The sequence below is a fragment of the Calliphora vicina genome, chromosome 4 (assembly GCF_958450345.1).
Source record: "Calliphora vicina chromosome 4, idCalVici1.1, whole genome shotgun sequence".
Lineage (NCBI taxonomy): Eukaryota > Metazoa > Arthropoda > Insecta > Diptera > Calliphoridae > Calliphora > Calliphora vicina.
Genome location: NC_088783.1, coordinates 113,678,865 through 113,695,945, shown reverse-complemented (window position 1 = coordinate 113,695,945; position 17,081 = coordinate 113,678,865). Strand labels below are relative to the sequence as shown.

At 26.6% G+C, this 17,081-nt stretch overlaps 3 protein-coding genes across 3 annotated transcripts; 1 reads left to right on the top strand and 2 right to left on the bottom strand.

Annotated features, from left to right (window-relative positions):
- Positions 1 to 3,575: 3,575 nt before the first annotated feature.
- Positions 3,576 to 5,460, bottom strand: ND-42 (NADH dehydrogenase (ubiquinone) subunit ND-42). The gene is made up of 4 exons (XM_065508517.1): positions 5,397 to 5,460; positions 4,426 to 5,124; positions 3,964 to 4,362; positions 3,576 to 3,901 (listed from the first exon to the last, which is right to left on the bottom strand). The coding sequence occupies exons 2-4, from the start codon at positions 5,122 to 5,124 to the stop codon at positions 3,803 to 3,805; spliced, it is 1,197 nt and encodes a 398-aa protein (XP_065364589.1). The 5' UTR covers positions 5,397 to 5,460; the 3' UTR covers positions 3,576 to 3,802.
- A 2,036-nt stretch (positions 5,461 to 7,496) lies between these two features.
- LOC135957394 (uncharacterized) lies at positions 7,497 to 8,232 on the top strand. The gene is made up of 3 exons (XM_065508133.1): positions 7,497 to 7,648; positions 7,711 to 7,831; positions 7,937 to 8,232. The coding sequence occupies exons 1-3, from the start codon at positions 7,570 to 7,572 to the stop codon at positions 8,094 to 8,096; spliced, it is 360 nt and encodes a 119-aa protein (XP_065364205.1). The 5' UTR covers positions 7,497 to 7,569; the 3' UTR covers positions 8,097 to 8,232.
- Positions 8,233 to 10,529: 2,297 nt separating this feature from the next.
- Positions 10,530 to 13,782, bottom strand: LOC135958787 (uncharacterized). The gene is made up of 3 exons (XM_065509686.1): positions 13,269 to 13,782; positions 10,724 to 10,856; positions 10,530 to 10,646 (listed from the first exon to the last, which is right to left on the bottom strand). Exons 1-3 carry the CDS (start codon positions 13,468 to 13,470, stop codon positions 10,538 to 10,540), a joined length of 444 nt encoding a protein of 147 aa, XP_065365758.1. The 5' UTR covers positions 13,471 to 13,782; the 3' UTR covers positions 10,530 to 10,537.
- Between the last annotated feature and the right edge of the window lie 3,299 nt (positions 13,783 to 17,081).

Below are 17,081 nucleotides of genomic sequence, written 5' to 3'. Positions count from 1 at the left end.
CACAAAATCCCAAAGTGGGGATTTCTATAATTAAAATTGGGAATCTTTAAAAATCATTTATTTTTCACACAAATTGAAAATTATCCAAAAAAATAACACATTCTAGCTTTTTTAAGCAAATTCCCAAAATTTGTTTCAAAATCCCAAAGTGGGGATTTCATTATTGAAATTTGGGAATCTTTATAAATATAAATTTTTCAACAACATTTAAGGATTATTCAATAAATTAAACAATTTTAAGCAAATTCCCAAAAAATTTTACAAAATCCCAAAGTGGGTATTTCAATATTAAAAATTGGGAATCTTTAAAAATCATTTATTTTTGAAACAAATTGAAAATTATCAAATAAATAAAGAAATTTTGGATTTTCAAGCAAATTCCCAAAAATTTTTACAAAATCCCAAAGTGGGGATTTCAATATTAAAAATTGGGAATCTTTAAAAACCTTAAATTTTTGAGTATAATTGATAAGTATTGATTAAAAAACTAAATTTATGATTTTCAAAAAATTCCCAAAAATTTTTTTAGAAAATCCCAAAGTGGGGATTTAAGTATTGATATTTGGGAATAGCTAAAACCATTTAATTTTTCACACAAATTTAAATTTATTGAATAAACTAAACAAAAATATAATTTTCAGTTCTTAATTTTAAAAAAATAAAGTTCCCCACAACTTCCCCTTATTTTTTGTTTATAAATACCAGCACTTATAATTAAATATTTATATGTGTTTTTCATGTCCACATAATTATTTAAACTTAAACATTTAAAATTTAAGCTTACCTACCAAATCCCTCATTTTTTTGTTAAAATTCCTAACAGGAAATTTACATTTTTTTTTTTGGGAATTTAAAAATTCATTATTTAATATCAAAATATTACTTAAGTTTAAATAAAAACTAAAAATCTGTGGTTCTTTTAAATTCCCATAAAGTTTTAAAAAATCCCTTCAAGGAGATTTTGTTTTGCATTTTGGGAATTTACAAAAATTTAGCTAAATTTTTAGAATATTATTGAAGAAATATTTAAAAATTATGAAAATTATGGAAAATCTCTCTCAGGGGATTTTGTTAATAGATTTTGGGAATTTGCAAAATGTTTAGTTTTAAGGAAATATGGAGTCTGTATTACATAGAGATGTTAAATTTGTTGTTTTATTAAATTCCCATAGAGTTTGAAAAAATCCCATATTGTAGATTTTGTTTGCTAAATCTTGCTTGTAAATAAAAATAACAGTGTTCTGAGAAAATACTAGTTCCAATAACGGCTCTAATTATCTCTATCTCTCTCTAATGCTTTAAAATATTAAAAAGAAACGCACAATTTAGATCATATTTTATATAAAACTATTATTCACTTTGGTAAATTATAAATTTATTAGTTTGAAACCAAAAATTTTGAAATTATCACGAGCCCAACTATGATTGGTTTCATTATTCTGCTTATAAATAAATTATTATAGGAAACGATTATATCTCTCTGGCTTACACTCTTTTATTATTTAAGAGAGTTTTTGTAACAATATAACGAGAGAGTTGAAAAAAGGTTTTATAAAATTTTGAATTAAAAATTTAATTTGTTTTTCTTATTTTTTTTGTTTAATATAAAACTTACTAAATTACTCTAGTGAATATTTGGTTCTAAACCATTTTATTAAAACTTTAATTTATATTTATCTTAATTTTGTAAGTATTTTTTTTTTAAATAAATATCAACTATTGTTAACAATTTAAGGTCACAAACTAATTTATAATGTAAATTTTTCTTTGTAAATTTTGGAAATAATATTGATTTTAAGTTTAAATTAAATTTTTATTTAACCCTCTAAGGTACTGGTCTTTTATAGTTTTATTTTATTTAAAAAAATATAAATTTTAATTATAAAAACAAAAGAAAAATTTTGTTTTTAATATTTTTATCTTTAAATGAAAACCGAAATTTTGTTAATAAGTGTAAATTATTTGTTAAGTTATTTTTAATTTCTATATTAATTGTTTAATCTTTAATTTGTTTTATTTCATCTTTAAATGAATTTTATTTTTTTTTTTGTAAACAAATAAATAATTTTAACTAAATCATTATCTATATTATTATAAAATAACAATTGTATTATAAATAATGTTAAAAGAATAAATAAATATTAAAAAAAAAACAAAGAAAACAAAACGAAATTGTATTTTCTTTAAAAAAAATCTTCGAAAGTAAAGGTTTTACTGTACTCTCTGTTAAACAAACAATATGAGTAAAATTCCTTCACATACTTCCAGGCGTTCTGTTAAATGTTTATATATTACACCCTGTGTTATTTCTGGTCAATGAACATTTATGTCAGCCTTAAAATATGCTGTAGATTTTGTCTGTTAACATTTAAATTTCCTATTAAAATGTACTATGGCTGTTTTTGTTTTACTGTGGGCCATTTTTTGACATTTTTCAATGAGTTTCAAGAAAAAATAATTATAATGAAATATGTTGACTATTTTAGACCTCATCTTGAAGAGTTATAATATAAATTAACGTTTCCAGCCAATTTCGCTTACAAATTTCAGAGATAAATGCATAAAACTTAAAAGCAGTAGCTTAAAAAATTTGTCAAATTTCGATTTTTGAGAACAAATCTTAAAAAGATTAAAAATTTCTTGTTAGTTTAAATTTCCACAAACAATATTTAAAATCTCTTTACAGAAATGTTGCATTATTGTAATGGGTATTTAAAATTTAAAGATTTATAATGACAAACCCCTCTGTTCTGTAAATCGAAACCCAATAACAATTTCATTTTTAAACGAATACACATATTTTGGTGTTCTGTAAATCGAATCCACCTGATTTACTCGTTACACTATCGAGTAAATGAACCGGTTTCAATGTACAAAATCGTGGAATTAGCCTAACATAAATTTTTCAACTATTCGTTTATGAAAAATTATTTGTTGGACTAAATTCCTAAACAAAACCTGAAAATCCCAAAATGGGAATGTTGATTAAAAAATTTGGGAATTCACAAATTCGAAATTTTTAATAGAAATTTAACCAAATATGTATAAGGTTTAATAATGTATTATCTGCTTAAATTCCTAAAAATTTTAATAAAATATCTTTAAGGAGAATTTGATTAATGGTTTTGCGAATTTAAAATTTTAGGATTTCCAATTGGAAAATAAAAAAAATGCAATTTCCTTAAATTCCTAAGAAAATATTGAAAATCCCTTTAATTGTATTCGACAAATTGATTTTGGGAATTTACAAATTATGAATTTTGAATACAAATTAACACAAATATATATGTATTAAGATTAACAAATTCTGTATATGTTAAATTTTCTTGAATTCCTAAAAAAATATTAAAAATCCCTTTAAAGGGATTTGATTAATTGATTTTGGGAATTCACAAATTAGGGATTTTTAATAAAAATTTGAATATAAATGTTTACAAAGGATAAAAATTTCTTTGTCTTCTTAAATTCCTAACAATTTTTTGAAAATCCCTTTAAGTAGATTTTTCATAATGAATTTGGGAATTCAAAATTTTAAGAAATCAAAAGTAAATTACAAAATTTACTGCAGACTCATGTTTTCCAATGTTAAATTCCTTTAAAATTATTTAGATTTCTTTATTAAAACTCTCTCGTTTTTTCATGTTTTACAGTTTGCTGACTTTTTTTGTTCAATTTCTTCCATAATTATTACTGCTACTTCATAGAATGTTTAACACAGATTTATTTAGACTTTAGCCATCTTCATGGCTTTCAAAATTTCCTTTAACTAAAATACAAATTACTTCAAATTAAATAGAATTGTTTAAACGGCATTATTAAGGTAATTAGTTTTAGTTTTGGTAAGCAAGCCACTGTCACCCATATCCTCATTGTAGCCAGGGCGATATTTCATGCCGGGGGCCTAGAAAATAGAAAAATTTATTAAATTTCACTCACATTCACTTAAAAATAAAAATCACTTACATTAAACCACACATCACGCCATTGCTTGCTGCTGTCAGCATCACGCAACAATTCGGGTACATCGTAACGTGGCACATTGAAGTAGTTCATTAAATCGGGCTTGTCGCTGCAGTATTTGATGCGTGCCTCGCACCATTCACCCTCGTTGGGCAAACGCCAATCTTTCATTTTCTTTTCCAAGGGATCTTCGTCGAAACGTTCGAAATCAATACGTTCGATATCTTCAACAACGACTTCGGTCTCACCGCCAGCGGTCCAATCGTAGATCAAGAGCTCAGCATGAGTGGCAATGTCCTTCAAGTATTGCTGCTTGTAGATATTTTCCATATCGCGCAAATAGGCATCATTAAAGACTTTGGAGTTGACTTCGTAGTCAATGTTGCGGGCCTTAATGCGTTGCTGAAAATATGGAAAGGTTAATTAAAGCATTAAACCCTCAACTCTAAAAATATTCCTTCTTACCTTCACAGCCTCAACGGGCAAATCCAAATAGATGACCAAATGTGGTCTCAACAATTCGTTGATGGTATTTTGTCTCAACTCATGATACACCGAACGGGCACCCTTGGATATATAACCCTGTCTGAACATGGACTCCAAGAACACAAAGTCCGAGAAACAACTGCGATCCATCACAACACCCTGGCCGGTGGACAACAAATGAGCCAACGAATCAATGTATTGTTCATAACGCAACATATACATGCGTATTTGGAAGGCGGCAGCCAAAGAATGATTGGGATCTTTGCAGAAATTCACCACATCATAGGAGCGGCAATTTTCCGGTAATTGAGGATCCAATTTGCGTAAATCATAACCATAGGAATTGATATAGAACATATCCATATTGGCCTCGGGTACATACAACATTTCCAATTCTTCGGCCAATTCTTTGGCAAATTTACTCTTGCCGGCAGCAATAGGTCCCTCAACACAAATGATTTTGGAATTCTCATTTAAGCGTTTTGTCGTCTTGTCTACCATGGACTGGAAAACGCCATACTCCTTCTCTTTGTAGGGAAAGGGTTTGTGGGTGACAACACGGGGACCGCCGCGCATAGTCTTGCCCGAAATAAAGCGCTGCTGGGCCATGGCAGCTGGTACAGCGGGGGCATTGCGTGAGCAAAGGCGGATTAGGCCTACTCTGAAAACGGCAGTCATCTAAAAAATAGTAAATAAATAAAAATTAACAACTTTTTTTAAACTTCCACCAACAAAATCCATCTAAAATATCTTTAAAACTAATTCGTTTTCCAAGTGTTACATCACACACGGTGTCTAGACCCTGTGCTGGAAAATCTATTCTAAAACACTGTCTTCATTTATTATTCTTGTGTTTTTTATAACTTCCATTTAGTTTAATTGTTTTTCTTTGTATTTTTATTACAAATTTCTGTAAATATTAGTTAATTTCTTTTAAATTAAGCACTCACTTTTCCCTTAAAAATGCTTTTTACTTCGACGACAAAAAATGAACTTCGTTGAAGTGTCAAAATGTTATTGTGACAGCTGTTTGTCAAAAGTTATACAAAGAAAGGGTTGTTTAGCTGGGAATTGTAAACGCAGGGTTGTTTTAACTTGAATGTAAACAGGGTTGCTTATGAAGTGCTGCCACTTAAAAAATGGTTCGTGGACAGACTAAAATGGTAAGAAAAATTACTAAATTTCATTGATATGGGTAATGTTAGAAGTTATTTCTGTTTAGACGTAACAATTTGAATGAAAATATGTAATTTTTAAAGATTTACATTAATATTTTGTTTTTCACATAAAGTCTTGAACATATTTTTAAAGAAAACTAAATAAATACATAATTGTTTCCCTAAATTTCCTTAATATTGTGTAATGTATAAAGTTACATAAACCGAGATGCATTGTATGTTGTTTGTTGCAGCATTTTAATTTTTAAATTTGGCTCAGCTAGTGAAATTAGAGAAAAAAATTACTGAATTTTGTAATAAAATACAGTGAAATAAAAAATATTCGTACATCTTCTACAAAATGTGCTAAAAGACAGCATAAATCACAAGTATACTACATAAACATAACTTTAATCTCAAAGTGTTCATTTTCTTTTCTAAAAAAGATCTGCTTTTGAAATTCTAAAACCGCCAGTTTCAAGTAAATTGAAAAAGTTTTATTTAATAATATTTTAGAATGATTTTTCTTCAGTAAATATAACTGGAATTTTGTGAATATATTTAAAAATAAAAACAATTTAATGAGTAAGTTTCACATAAATTTAATATTGGTTAGACCCCTTTCACACTATGCAATTTAGTTGCGCAAGTCTCTTGTGTTTGTAGATGCCAGAGGTAATGTCGGGTTAAAGAGAAGAAAATTTTACATGCTGTTTTGTTATTGGGCAAGAGACTTGCGCAACTAAATTGCCTAGTGGGAAAGGGGTCTTAGTTATTTAACAGTTCTCTCAAAAGGAGATCAAACATTTGCAAATATTTACAATTGTTAATTATTATGATAATAATCGTAATTTTCTTTGAAACCTTTATCACGAAGGCGTATTCATGGTGAAGGTGAAGTCATTCAAATAGCTGAATATTTTTTCATATTCTATGCTTAAAAACAAATTAATTATTTTTTAAAATAAATAAGTTAAGCCCCCACCATTCATTTATCTACACAATACATATTAATTTTTAATACACATTTTTTTAATTTATCATTTCTGTTTTATGACTTTTGGTAAGACCAATTTTTGTTTTTGTAGAACTTCCACCACCTTGTATGAATTCGCCTAGATTTATCGCATTTGTTTACCATTAGGTCTGGCACCAATCAATATGGTTGATGTCATGGCTAAATCATTCACACTAGTAATGACATGTAATATGTAACATTGTGTTTCGTAAACAAAAAAATTGTGTAAAAAATTCAACCTAATAAAAGTAGCGTTTAGTTTGGCGAAAGAAAAAGCATTGTAATACAATTTAAGGTAAAAATATAATAATAATTATACCAATATCTATAAAGATAAACAATTCATTATAAAAACCATTAATTTTTTAATTTAGCCGACAATTTCTTGTCCACATACGAATTTTGTCTGATGTGTACAGTAACAAAGCATTGACAGAAGGTGTCCAAACAAGACAAGTTCATGATTGCTGAGTGAAAACATTAATTGCTACTCAAGACGGGGGGTTATAAAAACCAATAATGTTAATTACAAACAAAATTGGAAAGAAGCCTATTTAATCACAAAATTTTCCTCTAGGAAATTGCAAATTTAATCTACAAGGGTTTTCTTATATTAAGTACTTTGTTTATTTGGTGCGTCACCTTTATTTTTGTTTTCATAAAAATTCAATTCAAGTTCAATGAATTCTTATTATTTAAGCTTAATCTCTTATTATGTATTTACAAATTCAATAATATGCATTATTATTGTGTTATTCATTTAAATATTATGAAGATTTTTATTAAATTTTTCCAAAATTGATAAGCTCTTGCCAGACATGTGACTAATTTCTTTAAAAAAACAAAAAAATTCTTATAAAAAGCCAAACCGAATCCTCAGATACTTTAGTTTTACTAAAAATCTTGCTAAGTTCTAAGAGGATTAAGAAAAAAAATAAAAAAATTAAAATGAAATTAATAACTTGTGTAGTACTACTTATTTCAATGGCTTGCTATTGCCAGGGTTATAGTTTTGTGATACCGGCTAGTGAGTAAAAAACTTTTAAAATAATTATAAATAAAGTTTTAATTACAATAAACCCTTTCCAGAAATGGGCATGCCTGGCGTTTGCATGTTTAATGGCATGATGCTGCAGCGTGGTGACAATAATATGCCCTCTTCCTGTCAAAATATGCGCTGTAATGAGGATGGCACGATATTGGTGCAGGGGTAAGAATAGTAATCGTTATTTCAGAAAAAAAATCTCTTCTCAATTTCTAATGATGTTAGTTTATTATTTTATTTTAAAATCCTTTAATTTTTTCAATATTTTAGTTGCGGTCATTATGACATGCGTGATTGCCGTGTTATGGATCCCATTAATCTCCATAAGCCCTATCCCGATTGCTGTAAAATGAACTTCATGTGCACTATGGCTAATGGCCAGGTCTACAATCAGCAAGTCTCGCCCTTAACTCAAGGAATATATGCCTGAAACGATTTGTTAAACAAGTATTGCCCAAACGGAATGATAAAAATAAATAATATGCTAAAATAAGCTACACATTGTAGATAAAAATATTTAAAATTAAAGGCCTCTGTTGAACATTAAACTTTAATATTTACTATAATTAATCTACTCTTAATTTAATAATTTGTTAAGTCTAATCTACCCCAAAATCACTCTTACTCCTGAATAACCATTTTATATATTTTTTAAAAGATTCTTTGACAATCTTTTAGTAAATCGTATTTGAATAAATGGTCCTTCATTAATTCCTTCCTATCGGTGGAAGTAATTGTATAGATACCTATGATTAATTCTTATTTTAAACTATATGGGGACCTGCGATTAATTCTTATTTTAGACTTTATAGAGACCTACATTTAAATCTTATTTTAGACTCTATAGAGACCTACGATTAACTAATATTTTAGATTATATGGGGACCTATGATTAATTCATATTTTAGACTATATAGACCCCTACGATTAATTCTTATTTTAGAATTTATAGAGACCTACGATTAATTCATATTTTAGACTCTATAGAGACCTACGATTAATTCTTATTTTAGACTATATAGGGACCTACGATTAATTCTTATTTTAGACTCTATAGAGACCTACGATTAATTCTTATTTTAGACTATATAGAGACCTACGATTAATTCTTATTTTAGACTATATAGAGATCTACTATTAATTCTTATTTTAGACTATATATAGACCTACGATTAATTATTATTTTAGACTATATGGGGACCTACGATTAATTCATATTTTAGACTATATAGGGACCTGCGATTAATTCTTATTTTAGACTATATGGGGACCTACGATTAATTCTTATTTTAGACTATATAGAGACCTATGATTAAATCTTATTTAAGACTACATAAAGCCTACTATTAAAGCTTATAAAATACTATATGAAGTCGTGAGTTTGAGTCTTTTTAAGACTTTAGAAATTATAATAAAATGAACTATTTTCTTACTATTATTTTTCTTTGAGTGTCTTTCGTTTCACTTTAAATTATAGGGTTGTATTTATTTATTGAAACAACTGAGCTCAAATTTACAACAATTTGTCAGTGGCATGGACAACATTATGTAAAAAGTATATAAAATAGAAACCACTGTTTACAGAGATAAATTGTTGGTTTATTAAATAAAAAAGTGAACAAAAGTAAATCAATAAATAAATTGCAATTATCCAAAACAATAAAAAAAACAAAGAAAAAATCTTTGTTTAAAATGTTTTAAAATAGAGAAAATTAAATAAAACGGTTAAAAAGCTGGTTTAAATTGTTTGGCAGATTAAACCATTTTTTAAGCAGCCTTAAAGTAGGCAGCGGTATTTAGAAATAAGACACTGTGGTATAGAAAACAAGCAGTTGTCTAGAGTTTTAGGTTTTTATTAGATTTTTTAACTCTCACTGTATTTCTAAGGTAAAATCTGTATTAAAGCAATGTTTTTTCTATTTTAAACCATACATATTTTCTTGTATAACTTTATTACCTTACAAAATACAACTAGAAAACCCCCTCTCCCCTGAAAAAAAACAAAACTTTTCCAACTTGTATATAAACAAAATTTTATGTTAGTTTTCATTTCCTTCCTAAAGTTTATGCCTTCATACAATAAATTTCATACATACATATAAAGAGAGTAGAATTCAAAGACGAAACAATTTAAATAAACACAATCAAATAAAGTCAAAAATTGATAAGACTCCATATGTTTTAGGTTACAAAATATTTTATACATAAAACGAACAATATGTAACTAGAGGAGTTTGGAAAAAAAGAAAACAACATATTTTATTTTGGCAAACAACAACTAATTTTTGAAGTCACGGAAGTTACTTCTATTGCTATAAGGAAGTTGGCAAAAATACAGTGTGTGTGTCTAGGAACACTTGATAAAAGGGCGAGAGAGGAACAAACAAAGTAGGTTGGTTTTTAGTAAATAAATATTACTAATAAATAAACCATAATGAATTAAAGAAACTGTTATACAAAGTATAAACTCAGGGGTAATTAAAACTAAAGCCTACTTTTGGGTGTTACTTTTGTTACATTACTGATTTTTTATAAATATCACTTAAATTCTAAATATTTTATAATTTGTAAATTATACATCAGGGGCTTCTCTCTGAATAGCAAGAAATTAAAACTAATGCCTACTTTTGGGTGTTACTTTTGCTATATTACTGATTTTTTTTATAAATTTCACTTAAATTATTATTTTTTTTTGTTATTTTTATTAAAACTTATATATTTATTTACAAATTAAAAAAAATTGTACTTTCATTATTTATTTTTTTAAATTTTAAATTAAAACATAACATTTTTAGAAATCGTAAATTACTTAATTAAACTCAAACACACAAAATTTTGTTAAATTAATGAAAAATTATAAATATTTTTAATTTAGGTAAAATAATTTAATAGCGTACACTTCACCGTAGTACAATCAGGCAGTGATGTAAATAAGTAACAGGATAATTTATAATCATAAATAAATTCACATGTGGGAAATCTATTTAAATAAAAACAAAATATTTTTAATTGCTCAATATAAAGTAAAATTTAATTGAAAAAGAGCTATACACTTACGTTATTGTAAAAAACCAGGTGCACTTAAAATTACATAAAATACCATAGGGCTTTTTAAGTTGTTCCTTTTTATTTACTACAGTATTTTGTAAATTATAACCATCGTAGCGGCGCCAGCAGTGATTTAAATCTCCTGGAAAATGAAAACAAAATATTTAAAAAAATTATACTACTACGATTGAAGCTTATTTAGGACTGTATAAATACCTATGATTGAAGATTATTTAGGACTGTATAAATACCTAAGATTGAAGCGAATTTAGGACTATATAAATAACTATAATTGAAGCTTCTTTAGGACTGTATAAATACCTATGATTGAAGATTATTTAGGACTGTATAAATACCAACGATTGAAGATTATTTTGGACTGTATAAATATCTAAGATTGAAGCTTACTTGGGACTGTATAAATACCTTATTTAGGACTGTAGACATACCTAAGATTGAAGCTTATTTAGGGCTGTATAAATACCTATGATTGAAGCTTATTTAGGACTGTAGACATACCTAAGATTGAAACTTACTTAGGACCGTATAATTTCCTACGATTGAAGCTTATTTAGGACTGTATAAATACCTATGATTGAAGCTTATTTAGGACTGTATAACTACCCATGATTGAAGCTTATTTAGGACTGTAGACATACCTAAGATTGAAGCTAATTTAGGACTGTATAAATACCTATGATTGAAGCTTATTTAGGACTATAAATACCTATGATTAAAGCTAATTTAGGACTGTATAAATACCTAAGATTGAACATTATTTAGGACTGTAGAAATACCTACGATTGAAGCTTATTTAGGACTGTATAAATACCTATGATTGAAGCTAATTTAGGACTGTATAAATACCTATGATTAAAGCTAATTTAGGACTGTATAAATACATATGATTGAAGCTAATTTAGGACTGTATAAATACCTATGATTGAAGCTTATTTAGGACTGTATAAATACATATGATTGAAGCTAATTTAGGACTGTATAAATACCTATGATTGAAGCTTATTTAGGGCTGTATAAATACCTATGATTGAAGCTTATTTAGGACTGTATAAATACCTATGATTGTAGCTTATTTAGGACTGTATAACTACCTATGATTGAAGCTTATTTAGGACTGTAGACATACCTAAGATTGAAGCTTATTTAGGGCTGTATAATTACCTACGATTGAAGCTTATTTAGGTCTGTATACATACCTATGATTGAAGCTTATTTAGGACTGCATAAATACCTATGATTGAAGCTTATTTAGGACTGTATAACTACCTATGATTGAAGCTTATTTAGGACTGTAGACATACCTAAGATTGAAGCTTATTTAGGGCTGTATAATTACCTACGATTGAAGCTTATTTAGGACTGTATAAATACCTATGATTGAAGGTAATTTAGGACTGTATAAATACTTATGATTGAAGCTTATTTAGGGCTGTATAAATACCTATGATTGAAGCTTATTTATGACTGTATAAATACCTATGATTGAAGATTATTTAGGACTGTAGACATACCTAATATTGAAGCATACTTAGGGCTGTATAATTACCTACGATTGAAGCTTATTTAGGACAGTATAAATACCTATGATTGAAGCTTATTTAGGACTGTAGAAATACCAACGATTGAAGCTTATTTAGGACTGTAGAAATACCAACGATTGAAGCTTATTTAGGACTGTAGAAATACTAACGATTGAAGCTTATTTAGGACTGTAGAAATACCAACGATTGAAGCTTATTTAGGACTGTATAAATACCTAAGATTGAAGCTTATTTAGGACTGTATAAATACTTATGATTGAAGCTTATTTAAGAAATAAACGATTTATTCAGATTCAAATCATACACTCTTATACCAAGATTATAACCTCGTAGACCTAAACAATAAACGCTATTTTAAACTAGACCTAATCTCTTATACCCAGAATAAAATTTCTCAGTTTAAATTGTTTATAATCGGACTTTAATTGACGGTTTATATTTTCTTATAAGCACAATAAATAAACAATTTATTCAGCTTCCAATCATAACCTCTTATACTAACACTATAAACTCTTATACCTAAACAATAAACTCTATTATAAACTAGACTTAATCTCTTATATCCAGAATAAAATTTCTCAGTTTAAATTGTTTATAATTGTACTTTAATTGACGGTTTATATTTTCTTATAATCACAATAAATAAACGATTTATTCAGCTTCAAATAATACTTTCTTATACTAAGACAATAAACTCTTATACCTAAACAATAAATTCTATTATAAAATATACTTAATCTATAATAAAATCTATCAGTTTAAATTTCTTATACTAGTACTATAATTGGAAAGACTTAAACCTCTTTTAATCCTAATTTTATCTATAATACTCATACTACAATCTCTTATACATAATCCTAAACCATTTAAACTACATAAACTCAAATTTAAACATCTAGGAATATAAACTCTTATACTAACTATATTTCCTGTAATATTAATTATATAAGACTTTGTAGCCTATTTCGAAACATCATTTAACATATACTCACTTTTTATATGACCAGCCCTTTCCGTATGATGATAATCACGACCTTCCAATGGATTGCCATGACCATTTGTGGCGGCTACACCCATAAAACCGCCGCCACCACCTTCACTGCCGCCCACCTTATCGCCGCCGCTACCAAACAACAGGAAGTACCACAAAATGCAAGAACACACAATGAAAATATAGGTCAACAATTTGGCCATTTTCTCATACGTACTAAAACTACTACAGACTTTTTATTTATTTAAGAAAAAATTTCAAAAAAAATCACAATAATTAGGGCTGTTTTTCCAAGAAAATTCCAAAACTATATTATGAAATTCTTAAAAAATTTAAATTTCTACGAATAATTTGTTCACGTAACGTTAAAATGTTTAAGCTTAACGATTGATGTCCCCGTACTGAATACATTATACAATGAACAAATTCTATGGAAATCACAAAAACAAATAAAAGCAAACATCAGCTCCACAACAAATTTATCGTCAACATGATCACGATCATCATCATGATTATAGTAATGATAATAAGGTTTTTTTTATAAACTTGATATTGTGTGCTTTTTTTCGGTTTAAAAATAATAATAAAAAAAAATTACTTTCAGTTTAACACCTTCCTTTTTAGTTGGAAATTCACTCATTCATACAACCATTGACTCTCAAGCCTAACAAAAGTGATCACCATTAGCACCATATCTCTCATATATCACACAACTAAAATTTTAAACATTTTACATACATACATATGTATATAAATAAATAAATAAATATATTGTGCGAATGTCAGTTATTGGTTTGATTAAGTTTAATTAAATAAAAAGTAAGAAAAAAAAAACATTTGTATATTTTTATCTGTGTTTTCTTTGTGTTTATATTATTATCATTTGCAGGCAGCATTAGAATCATCATCATTATCACTGCTACTATATTTGGGTGAGGGTCACTGTAGTGTAAATTTCTAATGAAATTGTTATTTGTTTTGGAAAAAGAGAGACAACAAAGCAAAACAATCGACTACTCACCGTTTTTTTAGCGCAAACACAAACCTTTAAAGATCCTTTTATTAAAGTAATTAAAAAGTGAAGCCTACTTTAAGGCGAATTAAGTTTAGGGCAGTAAATTAATTAAATAATTAATCTATTAAGCTGAATGAAGGTGTTTTAAAGAGTTGGAATGTCAGTTTTAAAATTAGAGTTTAAAAGACGTGTAAAATAAGGTCTAATAAGGATTTGATTTGTTTGTACTCAAAATGTAATATCTTATACCATATGATTTATACCATGATCTGTACATTTATTTTAATGTTTGATTATTTATATTTAGAAAATAAGTTGTTTTATAGCAATTTTTATTGAAAATCTTGTGTATAACAGTATTTTCTATAGAAAATCTTCAGTATAACAGTATTTTCTATTGAAAATCTTCAGTATAACAGTAGTTTCTATAGAAAATCTTCAGTATAACAGTATTTTCTATACAAAATCTTCAGTATAACAGAATTTTCTATAGAAAATCTTCAGTATAACAGTATTTTCTATAGAAAATCTTCAGTATAACAGTATTTTCTATAGAAAATATTCAGTATAACAGTATTTTCTATTGAAAATCTTTAGTATAACAGTATTTTCTATTGAAAATCTTCAGTATAACAGTATTTTCTATAGAAAATCTTCAGTATAACAGTATTTTCTATAGAAAATCTTCAGTAAAACACTATTTTCTATAGAAAATCTTGTGTATAATAGTATTTTCTATTGAAAATCTTCAGTAAAACACTATTTTCTATAGAAAATCTTGTGTATAATAGTATTTTCTATAGAAAATCTTCAGTATAACAGTATTTTCTATAGCAAATCATCAGTATAACAGTATTTTCTATAGAAAATCTTCAGTATAGCAGTATTTTCTATAGAAAATCTTCAGTATAACACTATTTTCTGTAGAAAATCTTGTGTATAACACTATTTTTTATAGAAAATCTTCAGTATAACAGTATTTTCTATAGAAAATCTTCAGTATAACAGTATTTCCTATAGAAAATCTTTTGTATAATAGTAATTTCTATAGCAAATCTTGTGTATAACACTATTTTCTATAAAAAATCTTCAGTATAACAGTATTTTCTATAAAAAATCTTGTGCATAAAAGTATTTTTTATAGAAAATCTTCAGTACTTTCTATAGAAAATCTTCAGTATAACAGTATTTTCTATAGAAAATCTTGTGTATAACAGTATTTTCTATAGAATATCTTCAGTAAAACACTATTTTCTATAGAAAATCTTGTGTATAACAGTATTTTCTATAGAAAATCTTCAGTAAAACACTATTTTCTATAGAAAATCTTGTGTATAACAGTATTTTCTATAGAAAATCTTCAGTAAAACACTATTTTCTATAGAAAATCTTGTGTATAACAGTATTTTCTATAGAAAATCTTCAGTATAACAGTATTTTCTATAGAAAATCTTCAGTATAACAGTATTTTCTATAGCAAATCTTCAGTATAACAGTATTTTCTATAGCAAATCATCAGTATAACAGTATTTTCTATAGAAAATCTTCAGTATAACACTATTTTCTGTAGAAAATCTTGTGTATAACACTATTTTTTATAGAAAATCTTCAGTATAACAGTATTTTCTATAGAAAATCTTCAGTATAACAGTATTTCCTATAGAAAATCTTTTGTATAATAGTAATTTCTATAGCAAATCTTGTGTATAACACTATTTTCTATAAAAAATCTTCAGTATAACAGTATTTTCTATAAAAAATCTTGTGCATAAAAGTATTTTTTATAGAAAATCTTCAGTATTTTCTATAAAAAATCTTCAGTATAACAGTATTTTCTATAGAAAATCTTGTGTATAACAGTATTTTCTATAGAAAATCTTCAGTATAACAGTATTTCCTATAGAAAATCTTCAGTATAACAGTATTTCCTATAGAAAATCTTCTGTATAACAGTATTTTCTATAGAAAATCTTCAGTATAACAGTATTTTCTATAAAAAATCTTCAGTATAACAGTATTTTCTATAGAAAATCTTGTGTATAACAGTATTTTCTATAGAAAATCTTCAGTAAAACACTATTTTCCATAGAAAATCTTGTGTATAACAGTATTTTCTATAGAAAATCTTGTGTATAGCAGTATTTTCTATAGAAAATCTTCAGTAAAACACTATTTTCTATAGAAAATCTTGTGTATAACAGTATTTTCTATAGAAAATCTTGTGTATAACAGTATTTTCTATAGAAAATCTTCAGTAAAACACTATTTTCTATAGAAAATCTTGTGTATAACAGTATTTTCTATAGAAAATCTTGTGTATAACAGTATTTTCTATAGAAAATCTTGTGTATAACAGTATTTTCTATAGAAAATCTTGTGTATAACAGTATTTCTTATAGAAAATCTTCAGTATAGCATCTTTTTCTATAGAAAATCTTCAGTATAACAGTATTTTCTAAAGAAAATCTTCAGTATAACAGTATTTTCTAAAGAAAATCTTCAGTATAACAGTATTTTCTAAAGAAAATCTTCAGTATAACAGTATTTTCTATAGAAAATCTTCTGTATAACAGTATTTTCTATAGAAAATCTTCAGTATAACAGTATTTTCTATAAAAAATCTTCAGTATAACAGTATTTTCTATAGAAAATCTTCAGTATAACAGTATCTTCTATAGAAAATCTTTAGTATAACAGTATTTTCTATAGAAAATCTTCAGTATAACAGTATTTCCTATAGAAAATCTTCAGTGTAACAGTTTTTTCTAAAGAAAATCTTCAGTATAACAGTATTTTCTA